The sequence below is a fragment of the Muntiacus reevesi genome, chromosome 3, assembly GCF_963930625.1.
Source record: "Muntiacus reevesi chromosome 3, mMunRee1.1, whole genome shotgun sequence".
Taxonomy (NCBI): Eukaryota; Metazoa; Chordata; class Mammalia; order Artiodactyla; family Cervidae; genus Muntiacus; species Muntiacus reevesi.
In genome coordinates, this window is record NC_089251.1 from 10,518,180 (window position 1) to 10,543,819 (window position 25,640).

The 25,640-nt window shown below is 37.0% G+C and overlaps 2 protein-coding genes across 5 annotated transcripts in view; both read left to right on the plus strand.

Moving 5' to 3' along the window:
• SCAI (suppressor of cancer cell invasion) overlaps window positions 1-18,311 on the plus strand; it is a 103,319-nt gene extending 85,008 nt beyond the window's left edge. Inside the window, exons 16-18 of the mRNA XM_065928460.1 lie at window positions 424-597; window positions 787-887; window positions 9,275-18,311. Of these exons, the coding sequence (XP_065784532.1) occupies window positions 424-597; window positions 787-887; window positions 9,275-9,421 (422 nt within the window). The 3' untranslated portion in view covers window positions 9,422-18,311. The remainder of the gene's footprint in view (window positions 1-423; window positions 598-786; window positions 888-9,274) is intronic.
• Window positions 18,312-19,296: 985 nt separating this feature from the next.
• GOLGA1 (golgin A1) overlaps window positions 19,297-25,640 on the plus strand; it is a 49,125-nt gene continuing 42,781 nt past the window's right edge. The window contains exons 1-3 of one of the 4 annotated variants that reach the window (XM_065928461.1): window positions 19,297-19,427; window positions 20,238-20,287; window positions 21,161-21,459. In XM_065928461.1, coding sequence (XP_065784533.1) covers window positions 21,325-21,459 — 135 coding nt within the window. In that variant the 5' untranslated portion in view covers window positions 19,297-19,427; window positions 20,238-20,287; window positions 21,161-21,324. Of the gene's footprint in view, window positions 19,428-19,520; window positions 19,856-20,237; window positions 20,363-21,160; window positions 21,460-25,640 lie in introns of those variants that run through there. The other 3 variants (XM_065928463.1, XM_065928462.1, XM_065928464.1) reach the window with 3 other exon arrangements.

A 25,640-nucleotide genomic window follows, 5' to 3' on the forward strand; every position in this document is an offset into this window, starting at 1 on the left:
AGCAAAGGAGAATGAAGGTGACTTGCAGCTCTAGCACTCCTCAGTGCTTCCATCAGGAGCTGCCCATGATCCCGCCCTTGCCATATTTGCATGGAAGTTGTTAGCTGGAGGGGAAAAAGCAAAGGAATATGTTCGTTTCCATTTCTCTTAAGTTGATAGAGTTGAGGCTCTATCTTAAGTTTGTTCAGCAGAAAGCAACATACCTGGGCTTTACTTTTGTAGTTCTAGGCCAAATCTACTTGACTGAATTATAATTTAATGAGATATATTTATATATATATATAATGAATGTTATATATAACATTATTAATGTTAACATTATTATAATTATCATTAATTTTATACATATATATTAAGATGTTCCTCAAATGCCTCTCTTTTGTGAAACTGTTTTCTATATATTTAACATGTTTGTTATTACAGATCAATCTCAACGAGGTAGCCTGTTCACTCTCTTTTTGAACAATCCTCTAATGGCCTTCCTATTTGTCTCTGGACTGTCAAGCATGCGTAGAGGCCTATGGGAAAAGTGTCAAGAATATCTTCGAAAAATCAACCGCGACATTGCCCAGCTACTGACCCATTCACGTTCAATAGGTACCCTACTACTCTAACTGCACACTTAACAAAATGTACTATCCTGGTTTAAAATTGTTTAAATTGTTTGATGTAATGGTATTTGTTGAAGGTAGGAAAGTTGAGAAGGTTTTCCTGAACATTTATTCCCTTTTGAAATGTATTTTCCACTTAAGTATCCTTTTACTATCACTTTTCTCCTCTTTGCAGATCAGGCATTTCTCCAGTTTTTTGGAGATGAATTTCTTCGCTTGCTTCTCACAAGATTTATCTTTTGTTCAGCCACCATGAGGATGCACAAGATTTTTCGGGTAGGCAAACAATATCATTAAAGATTAATCCTGCCATTTTAGGTATTTAAGAATCATGTTTTACCTGTATTAACTTTGAATAGATCCAAAATAATATTCATACATTAATATGTAAGGTATGAAGATGAACAATATCAGGCACATCTGAGTATATACCACTCAGTTTAAGAAGCGGAAAGTTTTCATTACCTTTGAGGCCCCTCAAGGGGCCTTCCTGATCTTATCTCCTTCTCAAATGAAACTAAAACCCTGAATTTTGTAATTGTCATTATAGTTTTGTCACATGTCACTCATTATCTTCTGATAATGGCCCTTTGGGCTGTGTCTGGTTTGTTATTGTTAAAAATGACGCCACTGTGAAATCTTTCATCAGTTACTTGGCACACGTACAGGTTTTCTCTGGGGAACGTACCTAGTAGTGGATTACAGGGTCAGACAGTACAGGTGTATTCAGCTTTACTAGTTAATGGCCTGGCTGTACCAGTCTACCCTTGCACTAGCCATGTGTAAGAGTTGCTATTTCCGGTAGTCATGTATGGATGTGAGAGTTGGGCCATACAGAAGGTTTGATGAGAAGAAGAGCCCTGAAGAATTGATGCTTTCGAACTGTGGTGCTGGAGAAGCCTTTGAGAGTCCCTTGAACTGCAGGGAGATCCTACCAGTCAATCCAAAAGGAAATCAACCCTGAATATTCATTCAAAGGACTAATGCTGAAGCTTAAGCTCCAAAACTGGCCACCTGATATGAAAAGCTAACTCACTGGAAAAGACCTTGATGCTGGGAAAGATTGAAGGCAGAAGGAGAAGGGGATAACAGAGGAAGAGATGGTTGAATGGCATCACCAACTCATTGGACATGAATTTGCGCAAGCTCCAGGAGATGGTGAAGGACAGGGAAGCCTGGTGTTCTGCAATCCATGGGGTTGCAAAGAGTCAGACACAACTGAGCGACTAAACAACAGCAATCCTTGCCAACACCTGTTGCTGTTATTCCTTATGTTTCATGTGAATCTGGTGGGTGTTAAGTAGTAGGTACTTGGGGTTCCAGGTGTCATTTCTGGGATGACTATTGAAATCAAACAACTTTTCATATGTGTTCTTTATGAAGAGTGTGTTCAAGACTTTGGTCTGTTTTACTCTAAGTAGTTTGGTTTCTGTGTAGTCATGTAACTATTAACATGTAACATTTATCAATCTCTTTTTTTCATTCATCAGTTCACCTCAGTTTTTGATGCATTTTGAAGTAGACTGTGGTCTTTACCCCTCAACACTTCATCATGCAAATAAATAACTGGATTTTATAGTTATATATTTATTTTTTTGCTTTTTTTATTTTTTATTTTATTTTTTTTAGTTCTACCAGTTTATTGCTACCAACCCATCTCCCTCCACCCTTGTGCACACATGCTCAGTCATGTAATCCCATGGACTTTAGCCCGCCAGACTCCTCTATCCATGGATTTTTCCAGGCAAGAATACCGGAGTGGGTTGCCATTTCCTTCTCCATGCTTCTTTTTTTAATGTAAAGTTTACATATAATGAAATACACAGAATTAAAGTGTACCATTAGGTGAGTTTTAACAAATAAATATATCTTGGGACTTCAATAAAAATAAATAAATTTTTAAAAATACACACACCTTTGTAACTCAAACCTCAGTCAAGTTTTACAACATAGCATCATTCCAGAAAACTTCCTCCATATCCCTTTCTAGTTAGCCTGCTACCCATTACCCCAGAGGCAAAGCTGTTTTTATTATTTCCATTTCAGATTAGTGTCAGCTATTTACACAGTGTACCTGAATTACACTGCGTAAACCTTCTTTGATCAAGTGTATTCTTAAGATTCATCTGTGTTGTTTCATGCAGAAATAACTCATTCTTTTGAGTAGTTCCATTTTCTGAATATGTCACAGTTTATTTAAGCCTTCTCTTTTTGATGAATACTTGGGCAGATTTAAACTTTTGACTTTTATAGATAAAGTGGCCATGAACATTCCCATACAAATCTTTTTTCCAAAGACTTCTGTTTTGAATTTTCTTGGCCATAGGATATGTGTGTCTTTAGTTTTATAAGAAACTGCCAGACCTTTTCCTCAAACTGACTGTACCATTTTCTTTTCCCAGCAACTGCATGTGAAAGTTGCTTTGCACTGTTGCCAACACATGATGTTGTCAGTCTTAAATTTTTTTTTTAGTCTTAAATTTTTTAAACATTTATTTATTTTTAATTGAAGGATGGTTGCTCTCCAGTATTGTGTTGGTTTCTACCAAACATCAACATGAATCAGCAGTAGGTATACTCATGTCCCCTCCTACTTGAACATCCCTCCCAATCCCACTCCTCTAGGTTGTTACCCAGCCGGGTTTGAAAACCCTGTCATACAGCAAATTCCCATTGGCTATCTGTTTTACATATGGTAATGTATGTTTCCGTGTTGCTCTCTATACATCCCCACCAGAATTGTCCATAAATCTGTTCTCTATGTCTGTGTCTCCTTTCAGTGCAGTTCAGTCGCTCAGTCGTGTCCAACTCTTTGCAACCCCATGAATCGCAGCACGCCAGGCCTCCCTGTCCGTCACCAACTCCTGGAGTCCACCCAAACCCATGTCCATTGAGTCAGTGATGCCATCCAACCATCTCATCCTCTGTCGTCCCCTTCTCCTCCTGCCTTCAATCTTTCCCAGAATCAGGGTCTTTTCCAATGAATCAGTTCTTCGCATGAGGTGACCACAGTATTGGAGCTTCAGCTTCAGCATCAGTCCTTCCAATGAATTTTCAGGACTGATCTCCTTTAGGATGGACTGATTGGATCTCCTTGCAGTCGAAGGGACTGTCAAGAGCCTTCTCCAACACCACAGTTCAAAAGCATCAATTCTTTGGCGCTCAGCCCAGCGTTTCTCATGATGTACTCTGCATAGAAGTTAAGTAAGCAGGGTGTCTCGTTTGTTGCTCTGCAGATAGGTTCATCAGTACCATCTTTCTAGATTCCATATATATGCATTAGTATATGATATTTGTTTTTCTTTCTGGTCAGTCTTAAATTTTAACCAGTTTGGTGGATCTGTAGTGGTATCTCAGTGTAGTTTAAACTCGCATCTCACTGATTGAATGAGGCTATTGCACATCTTTTCAGGTGCTTATTACTTATATTTTATCCTATTCTGTGGCTTGCCTTTTTGTTCTCTTAACAGTGGCTTTTGAAGACCAAACTTTTAAAATTCTGATGAAATTCGAACTGATCTTTTTTTTTTTTTCCTTTCGTGGTGTGTTTTATCTGAGAAGTCTCTGCCTAGCTCCAAGTCACAAAGGTTTTTCTCCTGTGGTTTCTAGGAGTTTTATAGTCTTAGCTTTTATATTTAGTTCTGAGTTAGCTTTTGTTTACAATGTGAAGTAAGGGTTAAAATTTTTTTTCAGTATGTATGTGGAGTTGTTCTAGTGTCCCTTGTTGAAAAGATTATCCAGTTTTCATTGAGATAATTTTGTTGTTTTTTGAAAATCATTCAACCATGTATGTAGAGTGTTATTTCTAGTTCTAAATTCTGTTCCACTGACCACTAGCATTTTTTTCTCCAGTATACTACTTCCTTGATAATTGCAGCTTTACAGTAAGTGCTGAAATCCTTATAATTTAAGTCCCTCCTACCACTAAAATGCCTTAAGTGTTTTAATAGTTCTAGATCCTTTGCATATCTATCTGAATTTTAGCATCAAGTTTACATTTTGATTGAAATTGCATTTAATCTATGTAATCAATCTGTGGATAGTTGTATTTAATATTAAGTCTTCCAGTTAAATAATATGGTATATCTCCCTATTTATTTAGGGCTTCTTTAGTTTCTCAGCAATATTTTGTGGGTCTTATCATATAGGTCTTATATGTGTTTCGTTAAATTTTATTCTGAAGTATTTTAAGTTTTGGGATGATTTGTACGTAGAATTATATATTTTATTTGACTTTCCAATTTTTGTTGCTAAGACATAGACATACTGATCTCTTGTAAATTAACCTTGTATCCTGCATCTTGCTAAATTGAAGTATTAATATATTGCTTAAGATTTTTCTAGGTACATGATCATGTCATCTTCAGACAAAAGCAGTTTTACTTCTTCCTTTCCAATCTGTTTGTGTTTTATTTTATGTATACGTGTGCTTTATTTATTTCAGTGTTACAGCAAAATGGTTAATAGAAGTAATGAAAAGGATCAGCTTTGCATTGTTCTTGATTTTAAGGGAAGATTAATCATTTACCATAAATTATAATGTTAATTGTTAGTTTTTCATAGATACCCTTTTTCAGATTGACTGTTGTTGTTTGGTTGCTAAGTCATGTCTGACTCTTTGCAACCCCACAGACTGCAACACGCCAGGCTTCCCTGTCCTGTGCTATCTCGCACCGTTTGCTCAAACTCATGTCCATTGAGTTGGTGATGCCATCCAATCTCAGTCTTCCCCTTCTCCTCCTGCCCTCAATCTTTCCCAGCATCAGGGTCTTTTCCAATGAGTCAGCTCTTTGAATCAGGTGGCCAAAGTATTGGAGCTTCAGTTTCAGGATCGGTCCTTTGAATGAATATTCGGGGTTGATTTCCTTTAGTAATGACAGGTTTGATCTCTTTGCTGTCCAAGGGACTCTCAAGAGTCTTGTCCAGCACAATTCAAAAGCATCATTTCTTCGACGCTCAGCCTTCTTTATGGTTCAACTCTCACATCCATACACGACTATTGGAAAAACCACAGTTTTGACCATATGGACCTTTGTTTGCAAAGTGATGTCTCTGCTTTTTAATACACTGTCTAGGTTTGTCATAGCTTTTCTTAAAAGAACAAGCGTCTTTTAATTTCATGGCTTCAGTCACCATCTGCAGTGATTTTGGAACCTGAGAAAATCTGTCACTCTTTCCACTTCTATTACTATTGCTGAGAGTTTTTTTGTTTTTTTACGAGGAATGTGTATGAAAGGTTGTCAGATACTTTTTTCTGCATTACTCTGATATGCATTAATTCTTTTAACATAGTGAATAAATAGCATTGATTGATTTTCTAACAGTTATCAACATTGTATATCTGAGCTAAACATATTTTGTGGTCATGTATTATCCTTTTGCATTGCTGGATTCAGTTCGGTAATACTTCATTGTGGATTTTTGTGTCTGTTTTTATGAATAATTATGGTATTTAATTTTCTTTTCCTGTGATGTCTTAATGTGATTTTGTTATCAAGGTGGTGCTGACTTCATAAATTAGGTTGGGATATGTTTCATTCTCTTGTCTTTCTTAAAGAGTTTGTGACTGACATTATTTCTTCCTTGAACGATTGATAGAATTCATCAGTAAAACCATCTGGGTCTGAAGTTTTCTTTTGGGGGATGTTTTAAATTATGAATTCAATTTCAAAGACTGTTCATGTTTTCTCTTTTCTTCATAGTCAATTTTAATCTCTTCTGTCTTGCAAGTCATTTGTCTAGTTTATTGCCAAAATATTTTTGGTAACATTTTATTATCCTTTTAGTTTCTGTAGATTCTTTAGTGATCTTTCATGCCTTATATTGGTAATGTTTCTTAAGTTTCTTTTTTCTTTTTCGGTCTAGCTGAAGGATTTTTAATTTCAATGATCTTTGCAAATAAAGAGCTTTTGCTTTCATTGATTTTTTTTTTTTTACTACTCTTTGTCTTTTTTCTATTTAATTTATTTCTATTAATACTTTGTAAGTTTTCTTCTTTTTTATTACTTCGATTTTAATTTGCTCTTTTAATTTCTGTGTTTTAAAACTTAGATCCAAAACCTTTTTTCTCTTCTAATGCAAGCACCTACTGTTTTTTGTTTGTTTGTTTTTGCTGCATGGCGTGTGCAATCTTAGTTCCCTGACCAGGTATGAAACCCATGGCCCCTGCATTGGAAGCAGAGTCTTAACCAGTGGACTGCCAGTGAAGTCCCCAGTTATCTCCCTAGGGACACTTGAAATGAATATATATGCTGCTACTGTTGTATGAGGAGTTCTATAAATACCTATTAGATCACATTGGTTTATGTTATTCGAGTTATTTATATCCTTACTGATTTTCTGAATAATTGTTCTATTATTACAATGTATAATGTGTATTTTCCTCTGGCTGTTTTTAAGGTTTTTATATTAGCCTCCTACAGTTTGATTATGATGTAGTACCAGGATATGCATTTCTTTGTTGTTTTCTTCCTTCTCAGGGTTTGTTTAGCATCTTGAAGCTGTCTAAATATCAACCTATTTAAGATATTTGGAATATTTTCAGCCATAATTTATTCAAACATTTTTTCTTCACACCTCTCTTTCTTTCTTTCTGGGACATCAATTACATACATGTCAAATGACCTAATATTGTCCTTAAGGTCCTGATTTTCTCTTCAGTTTTACTTTTTTAAAGTGAAAGCAGGTTTATTTAGATGCTTTTCATTTTTTAAAAAATGTCTATTTTCTCTCTAAGTTTCTGCTGCTGTCTTCAACTTTACTGATGTTTTCTTCTGCAGTAGCTAATATGCTATTAATCCTCTAACCCTTGAGTTTTTCATTTCAGGGATTATGTTTTTCTCATCTCTAGTTCTTTGTGGTTCTTACAATATTTTCCATTTTTCTCCTCCTCATATTTATCTTTTCTTTTGTTCTCTAAATTAATAGGAATAGCTGAAGTTTTTACCTACTAATACTGTATTCTCTATCATTTATAGGTTTGTTTTTATTGTTTTTTTTAAATAGTTGGGAGTTTCATATTTATAATTCTTTGTATGTTTAGTAATTTTTGTTAGACTGTGAGCACTGTAAATTTTCTAATGTTGAATTCTGGATTTTGTTGTTTTTCTTTAAAGACTGTTGGGCTTTGGCTCTGGCAGGAGTAAATTACTTGAACATTTTGATGTTTCCATGGCTTGTTTTTAAGCTTTTTAAGGGGAGCTTTAGTAAAGTGATGTTTAGCATACAGGTGCAGGCTTATTTCAGCCTATTATTTCTCTTTCATGTATCCCTGTTTCAATACATATTCTCCGCTCTAGAGGTGTGTGGTCAGAATTTAGATGTGTCTGAGCCTTGTGCAAGCTGAGAGAATTGTTCCAATACAGTAACCCGCTACCAGTTCCTGGTTTTATTGGGGTTTTTTTAGGAATTTTGAACTTTTCATTATTGTTACTCCTCATAGTATTTAGTGTGGTAAAATGAAAATTTGGTCTCTGTAATATGTAATTACTGATGCCTACCAATAGAAGAGAAATATAAATGACATTAGAATATATGGACTGTCAGATGTATAGAAAAGTAGTTATTCAGTTTTTCAGTAAATTTTAAATGTTTGACAAAATTGTAGTCTATATAAAGTACCAAATCAAGGAGAATTTCCAAGTGAGACTCACTTGATTCTTGAAATTATTTCCTTTTGCTTCCATGTAATTACAAAAACTACATTGGTCCTCTTCTGTCCTTCCTTTTTTCCCATGATCTTTCATCTCTCTTTCCAGGGACTCTTTTTTTCACTCTCTTTGCTATTATGCTTAGAAATTCCAGCCATTTTCATAGCTTTAATATTTATCTTTATACAGATTATATCAGTGTATTTATTATGTATGCATATAGTATATGCGTACATATATATGCATATGGAATAGTATATATGCATATAGAATAGTATATAAAAACAGTATGACAGACTGCTCAAACATGTCTTCTGAGATACAGCCCTGAATTTTCAAATTCTGGTTGATGGGCGGTTCTCTTTGTATGGCCCATTACCTTAAGTAAAATATACCTAAAACCTGAAAGTTATATACTATCCCCAAAGTATCTCCACCTTTACATCTCTTTTTCTCTGAGTAGCTCTCAACGGTTCTTTCGAGTCATCCTTTCCTGAAATCTTAGTAATTTTTTACTCCTCCTCCTCCTATAATTAAAATGCGGAGGTCCATTAATTTGACCTTTTCAAGGTTTCTCATGTCTTTTCTCTCATTCAGATTTCTACTATAACATTCAGTTATTTATTCGTTAAATACTTGTTTAAATTCTACATGTGCTAGCATTTCTGCCCCCCAGCAAGTAGGAATTATGTGGTTTCCATAATATAATATAGAAATGATAGGTCCCATTAAATACTTGTGAAATAACTCGCTAACTGAAAATATTGGGCTGAACCATAAGAAATTATTGTTTTTCTAGGGTCAAAATGGTCAAATGTCAGCAATTTTGTATACTCAACAAAAATACTACTGATATGAAGGAGAAAAATATGTATTTATTTACTCCTTAAATACTGTTAACAGTATGTTAACAGTAATATTAATGTGTATAATTAATGTTTACAGTAATATTAATGTGTAAAATTTTCTTTCTTAAAACTACGTAACTTGATTTTTCTCTTATTTGTTTACCAGGAAACACGGAATTACCCAGAATCATATCCACAACTGCCAAGGGATGAAACAGTGGAGAACCCTCATCTCCAGAAGCACATTTTGGAATTAGCATCCATTCTGGATGTGCGAAACGTGTTCCTTGAGAATACCATAGACGACTATTAAAGCAAAAATCCTCTTATTGAAACACGTTTTCATTTGCCACAAATTTTAAATGGTGCAGTTTTCTAATGTGATGACAGATACATAGTGGTGTTATTTAGTTTTTATTTTTCAATTTAGGACCACCATTTTAAAAACAAACTGAAAAAAAAATTGTTCAAGCTTTTAGGGTAACTTTTAAAATACAATCTTTCAGGTGTTTTATTAAAACCTCGATTAATCTTGGAATTTTTATTTTTTGGTTTTGAGGTATGGGTACTTACCTCTAACATCTAATCCTACACTCAAATAGTTACTATTCTCACCCTGAGAAGAGTAAATCATTTATTTTTGTATAATGAGGAAAATCCAACTCTTATACTTGGACCTTAAATGTGTGGATTTAGAAAATATATAATTGTTCACAGAGGTGAAACTAGCCAGCATGGACTACTCAAAATCAAGATCATAGCCCTTCCATAATTCTTTTCATTCCAAGTTAGTATCGATAGAAAAATGTGTGATTCTTTGAAGCATAATCAAGTTATAGTTCTTGAAAGTATTTAATTCATTTAAATGCTGTCAAAATTTCAGAAACTGTAAAGCATTGGTTTGTATCTGAAAAGCTAAATCTTTAATTGGGATCTTTAGATGATAAATATCATTTGGAATGTGTGAGTCCTGTGCTATCATGAGATATATTTGCATACTTTGTTTTCTTTGTAGTTTTTGAATGCTGGAAGTGAAAAGGAGGTGAAAAAGAGCAGCTTTTAAATCTTTCCGTCAAAAAATCAGAGTGTTGGTTTCATGATCCAGTGTTTCTATAGGAATTCCATTTAAACTCTTATTAATGAGATCAAGTTTGAAGGCTATATAGATTGAAGTTTGTGGCATACACTACAGAGTTGGTCATCTTTTTGCCTGGTTCAGATCGATGAAACTTCAAAGTCAGAGATGTTACTAATATTAGTTGAGGGTAACTGAATTTATTGTTTAACCTAAAATGGAAGTTACTTTTGCATTGACAATTTGGAAGTGAGGTTTTTAGAAACTCCTTGTATTCACTATTTTCTATTTCATGCACAAGGTTTTTTTTTTTTTTTATTATTTTATATAGGACTCAGTGTATAATATTTATAAAGATTTTTGAGTTGTTTTCTTCCTTTTTACCCCTTTCATAAAATTCACAGGCACTAGCTATGATTTCTTACCCCTCTTTTGACTCCACAACTTTCAGATTGAGAAATCTATGAATCAAAAGCCCTTCTACCTAATTTTCCATACAGGCTCACAGTCTACCTCTGGCAGTCCCAGGGGAAATGAGGTGTTTGCTGTTGGTGCCTCTTTCCTATGTTCCTAGGGAAATTTTACTGTAATATTTTAAACTTGATTTTTATTTCTGACATAGAGAATTATTTGGATCTAAGTTATGCGTATACCTGTTCCAATTTGTTGATTTTTCATCTGAAGTCTTAAAGCTATTGTTCTTGGGTTGGGCGGATTTTGTGGGTTTTTTAGTTAACTTTTTAAAAGTCATTTTTGTTTGTTATTTTAAACATTATTTCAGAAGTCTTTGGAAAAGCCCCAAAGAGAGATTTTCTTTGCAAGTGGGTTTTCATTGTCATATAAAGACTACTTTCCCTTTTTTCCCCCCCAGTACCTTATTAAACTTTATAGCTTTCTTTTCATAACTGCTCACCTGGACTACAGCAATAGATTATCCTTAGTTATCTGACCTCTTGTTTCAATTCCCCTGAAGTTCTGTGCCAGTAATGTTCCTAACAACACATATTGTCCTGTTCTCTGATGATTAATATAATATTTATCACCCTGAGCTTTATCCTCACCTGATTAACATAAAGAACAGTGGTTTGAGAACTGGGAGATCTGAGTTCTAATCCTGGCTTTCCTGGTAACTAGCTGCTTGTCCTTTGACAAATGTCTCCATGTCTCTGCTTTTTAGCACTCTTGCCTGTAAAACGAAGGCCTTGGCCCAAGATTCAATCCAGTTCTCTGTTTTCTATAATTTGAATTCTTGGTTCTGAAAAACTGATTTTCCCACCCCTGCCGCTTGAAAAGTTGGTTTCCCTTATTTTGATGTACACAGTATTTCCTTTCCTAGATCATTTTTACCTAGTTTTTGTTCAAGAAAATATCTGGGTCTCACTTATTTGTTGTAGAAAGTAGTTCAGACACTTTCCGGAAAAAATTAGAGGTTTTGTTAGTGGAAACACATTTGTCTAAGAACAAGGGATCTTAGAAATCACAGTCAGTGTTTAGATGACGACATTCCTCCTTAAGCTAATAGTAGTGTAATTCCTTACCAGTGGTTAAAAATTTAAAGTGAACTGATCTTGAGAGCAAAGCTATACTAGAAAATTCTAAACTATTGTTTCATTCATGTGTATTGAGCAACAGCTATTCTCCAGATTTTATCCTAGGCATTAGTCTGACAGACCAAGTAGACTTAAACATCCTTGTCTTCATGGAACTTATATTCTAGTAGAAGAAATCAGGCAATAAATATAATACATAATTTATGTTAGAAAGTTTTAAACAGTATGAAGAAAATTTAAGAGTGTGCTAAGGAAAATTTTTCCTTTGTTTTTAGAGAGAGAATAAAGTTTCAAAGACCGATCAGGGTAGGCCTTCTTGGAAAGGTTACATTTGTGCAAACATGTCATATTCCTTTGTCTTGTCTTTTTTTTTTTTTTTTTTTTTTTTTACTTTTTATCATGAAAATTTGAAACATGCACACTGTTTAATGAATGCTCTTGGACCCATTACCCAGCCTCTACATTTTAAGGCCTTTCTTTAATTGAGGAAGAGGAAATGAAAAGGACAATCACTTAATGGTAAGGGCAAGATGGCAGTGGCAGAGAAGAATCTCATTTTTTTCAACATGTCCTGCCCCCCCTTATGAATATTAAAATGGGAAATCCTTTATTTATTTTTAGAATTCATAGAAATTTAAATTTTGGAACGAAAAACAAAGCAAAGCAATGGGGAAGAGCACTTCTTTTGCTTTCAAATTGCATGAACTACCCCCCTGGAGATTCTGATACAGACTCTCACCTCACTTAAGAATCACTATAAACAAAATAGTGTAAAAGTGCAAGAAGTAAGTTATATACAAACAAAATGAAAATTAAATACAAAACAAAATTAAGCACAATGAAATTGTTTTCTTTCTTTATCCATATGTTTCTGAAGTTGGTAAAGCAACTGTCTTCTCTGTTTTACAGAAAAGAAAACTGAGACCCTCAAAAGCTGTCAGTTTTTTCCCATAAAGATGGAGCCAGAACTAAAACTCAGATCTCCTATTCTCAGTCCAGTCTTTCCCAGTAGCTCAGGTTACTTTCTATGACAAACGAGAAAGAAATAGAGATTTAGATTTTGGCACAGAAGTTATGGTATTTTTTTAATGTATCAAGTATTGAAACCAGTAAATCAGTCAGTCCTAGCAAAATCTTATTTACTAATTATTTTTTAAAAATCCGCAAGTCAGACATTTTATCTTCGATTTTAGCCAGGATATATTCTTTGTGTGTGTGTATGTGTGTGTGTGTTCTTTCTAGGAAGTGGTGCTCTCAAAAACCTCTCAAAGCACATAGAATTTATTGTTCTCTTTATGTTTTTACCAAGTTTAAATGTTTTGAGATTGTAAAAGGAAAGTGCAATCTAGTCATGACTGAAATTCTCCTAGTAAAGGATCTGAGTTTTATTTTTTCCCTCACTGTGGCTACTATGCTTTGTTTTCTTCTTGCAGTAGAATTCCCTGTAAGACATTAGGTGGTTATTGAACTGAATTTCTTTGCGGTAAAGGGAAAAGCAACAAATCTGACTTATATATCAATTATAGAAGCTTTCATTGGTGTTCTTTTCCCAGTTTAATCTCTGACCTGTGTGAGTTAGTAACTTTCTGTGTCTTAGAAGGGTTTGGGACTCAGTTGAAAAATTTTATTGTTAGTTATCCACAGAGACTTGTAATCAGTCTGATAGAGAACATTGTACACAGGAAATATAGTAAAGTACCAAGGTCTGCAAACTTGGCTACTGCCTGTGATTCAGAACCACCTCCCCACCCTAAGTGAGTAAATAGATTTGATATGAATATGAATGTTACGAATCTCCTGGTGATATTTTGGGTGTTTATGTTCCTGTTATGTGTGTTTGGAGAGTATTAAGGATATTTACATTGAGGGCTCTTTTGTTGTTCTTATTTATTTGAAATTCTTATTTTATTTGCAATAGCATGTATATATTTTGGTGATGCTGAATGCAATCTCTGTGTATACTTTTTGTATATATGTATATAGCTGTAAATATATGGTATGCAATGATACAGTATGTGTATATTATATACCCATACCCATTGTGGGCTGAATTTATTTAAGTTCTGTGAGGACATCATAGTGGCATTGTTCATGCTGCTGTATTAGGTTGTGGCTGTATCTCAATCATGAGCCTCTATTTTGAGGGGCTTGTGTTTGGGTAAAATGGGCTATTTTGGAGTTGAAATTAGGATATGAAGATCTTAACAGAAAGCTGGATATTCTTAGCTTTAAAAATCATCTGCCAGTTTCCATTTAAACTGATGATAAATTAGCGATATAAACCTGAAAAACCTAAGTATGTGAAACTGAGACACCAGCAGGTTCTTAAGCTATATTAGTCCTTTATTTTCTTGACTATAGTTGGATATTATTACTTAGTAGCATATGTATTTATATTGAGAATCAAGGGGCAGTGGAAAAAATTACTTTGATCACATTTCAAAATAGATAGGAAAATGTCCTAATAGGCAAATGTTCCTAATTGCCATTTTAATACCTGATACCACAGTTTAATTTTGGAAGAATTTTTTTTTTCACTAGTGTGTCTCATTTTATATGTCTCTATGAGGCAGAAAAGGGGGCATTAGGTAGGAAAAGGCTTTACTTAGGTGGGGTCGAATTTAATGAGGAACAGGAGGTTGATAAACCTGTATATTTGCAGCAGCTGTGATTAAGTTCTGTCTTGGCATTTCTAGCTATAGATTTTTCTTGATTGGAATTGCATATCAAAGATGAGTTCACTCATCTGCAAGAATGCTTCCAGTGAATAAAATGCCTCCAGTTGTATTTCTTTGTCTCTATGAGACCACTGTGTTCTGCAAATTGATAGATTCACACGTGAAGCAGGATTCTTAACAGTAGGTGTGTAGCGTGCTATATATAAAAGCAGGGCCTTCAAACCTCTCCCAAGAATGACAGGTAGGGGAGGATAAGAGGATGGTTCGTATGTGCAGTACCAGTGTGTGAACCTATGGAATATCACAGAGATCAGGGCTCGGTTCCTCCTGTCTTCACTGGGCATGTTCATCTGCATGGAAGAGTGTAGGAGATATTTTAATATACACTTGAATATATTCACCACAAAAATTAAGTGGGGTTTTCTTTGCATGATAAAGTATAACTGCAAAAAACTGTTTACCCTATTGTTCTTCAGAAGATTAAATCCATCTGATCCAACTTGAAATTATCTTACTAAGTCAGGAATCAATTCTGCCATCCCCCAATATGTTACATTTGCCTCTTCACTGTAGTTTTAATATAACAGCCAAGTATTCATGATACTTCTCAATTAAAATGTTACATTTTAAATAGTTATAATAGCTTTTTTCTTAAACACATAAAATTTGGCAGTGTACTATTCTAAGAAAATCAGTGAGAACATTCATAGTGTCTAATGTTTTAGTAACCGAGTCATTTATTGCAACTGGAGAGTAGCAGAGCAGATGTTATGCTACTTAAAATTCATGGAACTGACTCAAGCTTAATGTGGACATTGATTTGAGGAGAGCAGCAGCAATAGAAAGTGTGGTAGATGAGGTTGATATTGTGACTATGACCTCTGGCTCTCTAACAGTTGTCAAGCCAGTCACTTTGCAGTTAAATAAAAAATTGCTTAGAAAACCAAGCTCTCTCCCCCTGTTCTGCTGTCTTAGACATCGATACTTTATACCTGTTCATGCTGTACCTCCAGTCTTTCACTGGATACCGTGACCACTTTATCTTAAAAAAAATTTTTTTAAGGCAATTCATCCTACTCAAACTAGAATTTCTAAACGTGGTATTATACTGTATTCCAGCTTCACTGAATTTTTGAACACAGATTTATTAAACATGCCTTGTGTTTAAGGAAGAATAATTGATTTGTGAATGGAATCAGTCACCTTTTGAAGGGAAGGATGTCAGAATGATGCTGGAGGGACATGCCCTTAAATGAGTATAAAGACAAATGTATTAAGTGGAACTAATTTGTTGATGCCATAGAAATACTTCCTTTGTTATTCTGTAGATATGAATTGTTTTCTTAAGCTAAAATTGATATTTTTCACTTTATTAGTTTGGTGTAATATTGACTTTTGAGAAAAATTCCATTTCGTATAACATTGTTCCTTAATAACTGAAGCACCAATTCTTAATTTAAAAATATTTTTGTTAATTTGTGTTTTTTAAAGTTATTTTTAAAATTAATTATCAAACTATTCTGAGCAGTATGATTTTTTAAAAAACATATTTGAACAAGACTTCAGAGATTTTTAGTAGTTTGAGATTTAGTAATTCTGCACTCCAGATTCACTTAAACATCAAGTTTCAATTTGGTCATAGAACAGACTATAAGTTGGGAATATTTTCCTATTTTGGTGGATAACTCCTGTCTATATCCTAAGACAATCATCTTTTTAGATGTAGTATTGTTTATTGAGATGTTGGTAATTTCAGGGTTCAAATTTTATTTTACTTTTCTGATAGACTTATGAAATGAAAGTTAATAGCCTGAGGGTTTATGTCACTTTTCAGAATGAGATGGTAAGTTATAGCTAGCCTTCCTTTAGGCGTGCAGTAAACATTTACAATTTTGTGTTATATCATTAATATTCTTTTCTGTTTTGAAACTGGCGTGAATGTCCATTTATCCATGATTGAAAATTAAGATTTGTAAACATTACAATTTGACCCCTAAGTCTTCTCAAATATCAAATCAGTAAGATCAACCATTGTAAAATGCAAAATGGTCATATATGTTAACCCAAAGTATTCATTTCCAAATGATACCAAAACACTCTAAATACAAAAATCTTATTGCTACCCTTGCATGTTACTGACTTTTTTCTAGATTATGTATTGTGATGTATTAAAAATCTGCAGGAAAAATTGCTTAAAATGTTTTAGGGCAATAATTTTTACTGCTATTTCTTGCAGAATGAGTTTTTTTTAAAAAAACTCTACCTTTTATTAAAAAGAACTCAATGGTTCAGTAACATATCTTAGGATTTTGTGTTTGTGGCTTTTTATATTTACGTGGTTACATTCCTTTTGTCCCATAGATCATATGGCTAGTTCTCCAGCTGTTTTTTTATTTATTGTTTTTAATAAACATTGCCACTCAACAATCAGATATATTTTGGAGGCTTCTTCCTGTCAAAGTAGAAAGGTTTTAGGTAATAGGAAAGGCAGATGCAATGTCCTACATTTTCATAGTAGAGCTTACAAGTGAAAGGATTTATTCAAATAGGTTATCTTCACTGTGTAGCACCAGTAAAAGTAGTGGTTTCATTAATCATTGAATGTGATGAAGCAGTTTTAAGTCATTTCCTACTTAGCTCTAAAGAATTTTGTCATTTCAGGCCACATTATTATTTTCTCTGAGTGATTTTCCATTGTAAGGTTGAATATCTTTTTATTTATATCATCACTAAGGGTTAAGATAATCAAATAGGAATTAAAATAAGTTATACTTGATCTTTTTTCCCTGAAAATAATGGTGAACCTATTGTCTATATTATGAATATTAGGCAGAAATGCACTTGTTTCGATCATAGAAGAAATTACTTTTCGAAAATATAATTATTTGATTTTCTAGTGGTGTGAAATACTTTTTAAAAATTGTGCTTGTCTGTAACTGAAATGTTATAGAATTGTAACACTATAAGGATTCTAGAGTTATATTTATTAGCTCTCTTTGAGAGATTGAAGCACAATAATTTTCACGTAACCGTTCTTACCAAGTGCTGCTAATCTGTCGTGCAAATGATCAAACTATTTGGTTGCCTATCTAGCTATTCACAAATCACTGTAATCCTTGAAATGTAGTCTTGTTGCTCATCTGTATTAAATTTGGGGTATTGTGGGTTAATACTTTAGAACAAAATCCATCAACTCAGCTCGGTGAGCCCAACAAACCGTTTGGATTCACTAGTTTTATATGTGTTCTCAATAGAATTAAATTTGAAGGGGCTATTTACTACCAGTGACGAAGGAGGAAAATTATATTGTCAATATCATTTGACTTGAACAATTGTGGTATTGTAAAAGTCTTATCTGTTGTGTTTCTCAATTGCTTAAGCCATACATACTCTTAAGGATTTTTTTTTTTATTCTGTTCCTTTTCAGCAGCCTTTTTCTGCTGTCTGTTATGGTTAATATGTCATAGATTTTAGAAATTAAGGTTACCGAAACATTTTATTTTCCTGATCACTTTTGACTCTTGTGTGATATGTGATTTGTCATAAAGGATAGCAAGCCTTCCACTACTTCACTAAATGAATTTCAGAGTAAACACTGTGATTCTGCAGAGGATTCAGTAGGCCCTTGTGTTTCCAATGTTTTCTTGTGTTACCTGGTGCCTATCACCTTGAGGGCGCTTAAATACTAGAGGATGAAGAGTTAAACATTGTTTTGATGTTTATTGAATAACAAGATTACAGATGATTTGATTTTTGTCGTCAGTGTATTGAAGACATTTTTGCATTGATAAATGTTCTCTCTAGGAATGTGATTACATTCATCAGGTGTGAACTCTTGTAAATGAATTTTGTATCTTGAATTCACATATATATTAAGTGTATCATCGATATAAAAATAAACATTAAAATTATTTGCTTAAAGTTTTTGTTACTTCTTTAGAATTGCTGACAACATAAGCGCTAAACTGGACAGGGTTTGCTTTTCAGATAATTCTTCAGACACTTGAAACAATTTGAGATTTAGGATTCAATGCTATTGTTGCAGTTTGTAAATTTCTTCTGAGTCCCAGTCTTGGTTTTTTCCCTGCCCTGCTCGTGGTCAGAACTGGGACAGGCTGAGGGCGGGATTGTTTGAGGGGATTGAGTTGAAGCTACTGGCGCTCGGGCTGGTGTTGAGTTTGGGCAGGAACACATAGAACTTCCATGTGGAATGTCTGCCTCAGTTGGCGTTGAGTCCGGAAACCGACGCAGGCTACCAAAGGCAGTTTTATCTGTCTGGACTTCCTTCATCTGTCAAAAGTTGGAGGCCCATGAAAGTAGTGCGCTGACGCTAGCGTGGTTTTTCTAATGATTCAGAGTGCACTATATAATAATGTTAAGATTCTGAAAACTTCTCTTTCAATGACCTGAATTGTAATATAAACACAACACAAGTGACAAAGCGCGAGTTCCCAACACTGATTGATGTATGGAGCCAGAGGCTCCCGCGTGAGGAAGGTGACAGAGTCATGCAGGGTGCAGGCTGGGATGCAGAAAGGGAAATGAAACTCTGCGTCGGCCCAACGCAGCCACGGCCTGAGATTTCTATGAGACAAGCTGGCACCACAGGAGCCATCGGTTCTTTCCCTTTTGCCACCAGGCTCCTACCACTTCCCCCGCTACGCACCGTCCCCTATTTTGGAAAAAAAAAGGAAAGGCTTCTACCCAGTCTTCCTACGCGGGTCTGGCCGCTTGCTGACGTGGCGGGCCGGCCTCAGGGAGCGGCCAGCCCCGCGCCTGTGCCCGCGCCCTCCAGCGGTTCCGGTCCAACCGCCATCCCGAAGCTAGCGGAGGCCGCGCTCAGGCGCATGCGCACAGTGGGCCGGCCCCGCGCGCAGCCACTTCCGGCGCGCTGGTGAAAGTGCGGTTCCGGGTCGCTGCTCTGCTCGCCGGCAGGCCGTGGGGGCTGGTGACGCGGGCCGGCGCTCACGAGAGGCCCCGGAGGCGGGGCTCTGCCGGCTGCCCAGAGAGCGGCAGGTGGGCGGGCGGGGGCCGGAGACGGGAGCAGGCCTCTGTTTCCCTCGGTGGCCTCGTGTGCCCCCAAAGCGGCGCCGACTGGGTTGCCAAAGACCCAAGGCGGGGGGCAGTGCCAGGGTGCCGGACAGGGCGAGGGTGGGGGCAGAGGCGGGCTCTTCGGCCTGGGAATCTGGAACCTGGGGTCCCGGAACTCCCCCCCTCCTGCGCGCACCTTAGACAAGTCACTCTTCCTCTCTGGGTCTCAGTTTCCCTGCTGTCAAATGGGAGAGACATTGGGTCCCTCCTGGCTTTGACAGTCCACGTACGGGCGGGTCTGGGAGGAGCCTGAGTGAGTGGGATCCGAACTGCAGTGGCAGGTGGCTGGCCCCCCGAGCATTTGGCAGCTGTCTTCCAACTATGCCGTCCTTTTTCTCAGCGATTTTCTGAATGTGAGTCAAGGCTCTGGGGTTCTGGCCAGGTAAACAGTGTGTGACTGTCAGAATCAACTGAAATAAATACTGGCCCTGGGAAACCTTAATCTCATTGAAGTTGTTCTCACGGCTCCCAAGGCGAAGTGAGTTTAGCCGCTTACTACACTGAGAGATTCTGTTCTTTGTGCCTTTAGGTGAAACTCTTAGGCAAATCACAAATGCAAAGACCAGGGTGAGGGAGGGTAGACCACTGAGGATTATGGTAATGGCAGGTTTTCTCTCCCCCCACCCCCCACCTTGATCCTTCCTCCCTCCTCTTCCACTCTGCCTGTCCCCCCAACATTTTGACTTTACACTTGAGAGGAAATATCCGATGCATTTTATCTTTGTCTTCATGCAGGACAGAAAGCTTTGACCTTCAAGCTGTTTTAAATCTAGTAGATAAGCCAGGTGAGTAGGTGGTTTACAGACTTTGAAGGTAAACTTTTGAAGAATGGCACAGACTTAAATGGATGCTCAGAAGTGGTAAGCAGTCATTTGTAGATCCTAGAGCTTCATCATTAGAGGTCTTAGAGCAGAGCTTAGATATCCACCAGAAAATATCAAAAGTTAAGGTTGGAACCAGAATATTAATGTTTCATGCATGATAGGAAAAGATGTTTGAATCTCGTGTGTAGTATCATGGAAAACATTGTACAAAAAAGAAACTGACTTTAGGGAATTTTAATCACTCATTAAGAAAACCACACAGCATTTCCAGGAAACATTTAAGGCTGTTTCCTGATACAGTGTAGTTGGCTGGCTTTCCTGTTGTTTTTTTAGGAAAAAATTGTCAACATTTTCTAGTGAACAGCTGATTCCACACCATCTTGGAACATCAGAATGTTACATCTTTTCCTTGTATTGAGTTACATGTTTTTGTATTAACTGTAGTCGCACTTAATATTATTAGGGGAAGGATTCAAAAGCATTGTGTTAATGTTTCCCCTGGGAAATTTTACTTAATGTGTTGTATGCCACAGCCAATGTGATGTAATTAAAAAAAAGAGTAAGGACTTGTGGGTTCCTGGGTTCCAAAACACTGCAGTTCAGCCACACAGTCTTTGGCATATTACTCCACCTCCCTAAAACTGGGATTTTCTTATCTGTATATGCATCTGTCACACCTGAGTACTTTGTAAATGTTTAGTAATTGTGTCCTAGTAAGTGTGCATGTAAAATTATGAAACTTAATTTTGAAACCTAAACCTTAATTAACAAAGCAACCCAGATATGAAATTTCTCTGATGTTTAGTTTAGAGCTCTCTTTCATCTGATTTATAGATACTCCTGTGCCACAAGCCTTTGGCCCCCATTTCAGTGGGAATGCAGCTGGTTTGGATAACTGGACCTTTTTAGGCATTGTCTCGGGATTCCCAGTTGCTGGCCTGACGATTGTTGTCGCGTCTCAAGCACTGGTCATCAGTGCAGGATAGCCACACGGCAAAATGTTTGCAAAACTGAAGAAGAAAATTGCAGAAGAGACTGCTGTCACTCAAAGGCCAGGAGGTGCTACTAGGATCCCACGATCAGTGAGCAAGGAATCCGTTGCCTCCATGGGAGCTGACTCAGGAGATGACTTTGTAAGTACCTTCTGTAGTTCTTAATATTTGGTACAGCCTCGTTACATTTAAAAAATAGTATTTCATGGAATCATTCCGGTAAGTATTTTCTTTTAAATTTGCAAAGATGATTTGTAGTTTATATCTGATTCTTCTTATTCTGAGGTGCTTTTCTATTTTTTTTCGCGGGTCCCTTTCCATATTCTCTACTTTCTCCTCTTGTACTCTTCTTTCCATCTATATAAAACCTTGTGCATCATCTTTTATATTTTGTTTGTCAGAGTACTTTGGCCTGTTGTCTTTGCACATATATATACTTTAAGTCATTGTTACTTAGTGAAGTCTGTGCATTTGGCATGGAATTAGCCAGGGAATTTCCCACTATTTTTATGGGAAAATTGATGAAAAGATGGCACTGATGGCTGCACGTTGTCCCTTATTTGTAAAGTACCTTTGTAGTCGGAAAGATTTGAGAATGCTACTGTGTTAAGTATCATGCCTTAGGATTAAAATTGTGTCTGTGGCATATGACAGGATCTTCTTAAAGTCAGATAACTTAAAAGAAGTTATTTATAATGCTTGATATATGTAAAAGAATGTATATAATGTAAATATAAAGTATTGTATAAGGCATAAAAATAAAATGAATGCTTTTTAAGTCTGTCACTTGGGCAGGGAACTAGATTTTTATCAATACTGTGAAGCCACTTGTGTGTTCCTTCCTGGTTCCCTTCCCTTTCCTCCCCTTCAGGTAACCCAGCCTACAGTTTGTGTATATTGTTCCTTTCCTTTTTAACATATCCTGCCAGATACATGTATATTCATAAACAACCTGTTGCTTATTTTCAAACTTTATAAGAACAATACACTGCACGTGGTTCATTTATTTTTACTACTGTGTATGACTCTGGCATTTGAAAAAGGCCACAGTTTGTCCCTGTCTTCTACTGGTGATAGATACTTAAGTTGTTTCCATGGTCAGATGAGTCGACCTCCTCCTTTCTTATACTACCTGTTCAGGTTAGATTACATGGCAGAAGCTATTAGGTTATTGGGGTGGACCAATAGATTACCAGATCTAAATTATCATTGACTCCTGTGTTCAACAGGAAATTTAAATGCACATTTGAGCGCCAGGCTGAAGGACATAGTTTTAATGCTGAGTTCTCTGGCAAAGGTACTTGCCTTGGCATCATGCTGACTCGCTAAATGAAGTCTCTCTCAAATGTATTCCAGATACGGAGATTGGCTTGAATCCAGGAAATACTTTGCTGTGTGATTTCTGAAGTTATCTGTTTGAATTTGTTCAAATTCTTATTCTGATCCTCACTGCCTGTCTCCAGACCCTTGACTTCCATGACATAGATCTCCTCACCCAGGTGCCTTTCCTCTGGTGTTTCACGTCCTGAATTCATTACCTCCGTTTTCACTTGTGCACCTTTGTCCCCCAGGTGACCGGCAAGAAAGCTTGGCAGCATTTTAGACTCTTCACTTCTTGGTGTCCAGTCTGTCAGCAAGTATTTTGGTTCCCATCTCCTGTCTCAAACTTACCCTTTGTACTCCACTTGCTAGTAGTACATTTGTTGTTGTTTAATTGCTAAGCCGTGTCTGACTCTTTGCAGCCCCATGGACTATAGCCCATCAGGCTCCTCTGTCCTGGGATTTCCCAGTCAAGAATACTGGCGTGGGTTGCCGTTTCCTTCTCCAGAAGATCTTCCTGACTCAGGGATAGAACCTGTATTTTCTGCATTGGCAGGTGGATTCTTTACAGCTGAGCCACCAAGGAAGTTTATTTTCTTTTTTTTCAAGCCATCTTTCTTAATTGGACAAAGTGGTAGGCTGTCTGGGTTCCCTGCCTCTATTAACTCCCCAAAACAGATCTGTTCATGTCTCTTCAATGCTTAAAACTTCTCTGTGGCTTCTCATCATCTTCGGGATGAAGTGCAAAGTCACTGTTATGTATAATGGTTAACCCCTGTGGTCCTGACACAGCTCACCCATCCACCTTATCTCACTCTACATTCCTATATGCTGTGCTCCCTCCATACTGAACTTACTGTACTTTATGGAACAGACAACTACAAATGTTCACATATGCTGTCTCCTCTCTGAAATTTCTCCTATCTCCTCCTCTCACTCCTGCATTCCTCTGGCAGATTTTGTTCATCCTTCAAGACTTGGCTTACATGTTGCTTCCAGGAAGCCCTCTTGACCTGACCTTCCCTCTCACCCTCTCTAACCTTCATCCCTCCTGGCTGAATCTGGTCTCTTGACCCCTGCATCTTCTGTAATAGCACCTATTACACTGCATTGTTCTTGATGATTTGCTTCTTTGTCTCTTCCACTAAACTGGGAGCTTCTTGAGAGGCAATAGAGTAACGCTTGGGAGCCCAGGTCAGGTTAAGGAGGCAGACCTGGGTTTGATGGCTCTTCCGTTATTGTGTGACCTTGGGTGAGTCTTTTTCACTTTCCTCTGCCTTAGTTTCCTCATCTATAAAATAAGAGAAATACCCATCTTTATTAAAGTATGTGTGTTGCAGAGTAGTAGGGGGAGGGTCTCTCCTAAGTTCAGTTTTCATTAGAAGGGCTCACAGGACTCAGCATATAGTTTTATTCACTGCTATCATTTATCACAGTGGAAACATTTGTTACAAAGCATAATTAGCAAAGAGAAAATGTGCATGGGCAGAATCTGGAGGGAACCAGGCACAGTCTTCCAAGAGACCTCTCCAGGGGAGTTGCCTGGGACACACTTATTTCCCTCAGCAAGGAGCTGTGACAGCACAGGATAAGATGCTGTCTCTCAGGGAAGCTCAGTAGAGATTCAGTGCTCAGGAAGTTTGCTGGAGGCTAGTCATACAGGCACCTTCTGCCTGGCATTTACCAAAATTCCAGACTTCTGGAAGGAAGGCACTTGAGAGGGTCAGTAGCCTCAGTAGGGAGGCCAGAGGTCCCCAAGTGGCAAATGTATTTTTTTCCTTTTTCTTTTCTTTTCTAATCCTGTGTCTTCATGGCAACAGCTGGTTCTGCCTGAACTTAACTTTATCTAAACCTTGAGCTAACCAATGCTTTTTTTTCTCACGGAAATGTCTTTCTTAAGCTATGTTAATGAATTTTGTATTTGCTTGGAAATCTGCCTTTCTTCAAGATCCCTGTCAATTGTTTTATGGAGGGAGGGAGATGACTCACCCGTGCCAATGCTATCTCAAAATGCTTGTTGTGAGGGGTGAGGGGGTGAGGGGCCTGGTGCAACTCTGCAGCTTGCTAACAGGTATATAACTTCTTGCTGAAAACTAACAAGGGGGCTCTTTCTGTTCCCTTCTGATGTCTATGTCAGAAGCTTTCTCTATCTCTTTTTATACTTTAATAAAACTTTGCTGCACAAGAGCTCTGAGTGATCAAGCCTCATCTCTGGTCCCAGATCAAATTCATCTCCTCTGGAGGCCATGAATCCCGGCGTCGTTCACGGCTCTTAGCAGCAACCTTTCACATGTTAGGCATAAATCACATTTTTTTGCACAATTAGTTTGGGTACCATGAGCCATTCTTATCAGGAGTGGTGAGAAGCCTTGTAAAATCTAAGTTCCCATGGGCTAGCCAGGGGCTCAACTTACAAGCCGGCTTTGCCAAGGATAGCAGTCTCAGGCCAACTACATGAGCTCTTTTCTGCATAGTGCATAAAAAACTTAGTAGTGCCTGGCTCTTAAGCACTTCGTAATTAGTAGTTGCTGCAACTACTGCTGTTGTAGACAGGGACTCCTTTTCATCACTGTTCACAGTGCTGAAAACAATACTAAGAATAGGTGTCTCATTACCAATAATAATCATAATTTTTACTACTGTATATTAAAGCTAATTATGTGCTAGGCTCTGTTTTAGACCTGACAGATTTTGATTTGTTTACTCCTCATCACACCTCTGTGATGCCAATTATTTTTGTTAACCACATTTTACATGTGAGGAAGCCAGTGCACAGAGAAGTTGACCAACTGGTCCAAGTTCTTGTAGTTTATAAGTGGTGACGATGTGGCTTTAGCCTGGGCCTGCCACATCCTGAAACCCCCTTTAATCATTCCTGTGACTGGGCCTCCATAAATGTTGGATGAGCAAATGGGTAGATGGATAAATGAATATTTAAAATGAACCTTTGAACCACTCATTATTTTAGCAATAAATGGGGAAGACTGAGGACTGGATATTAG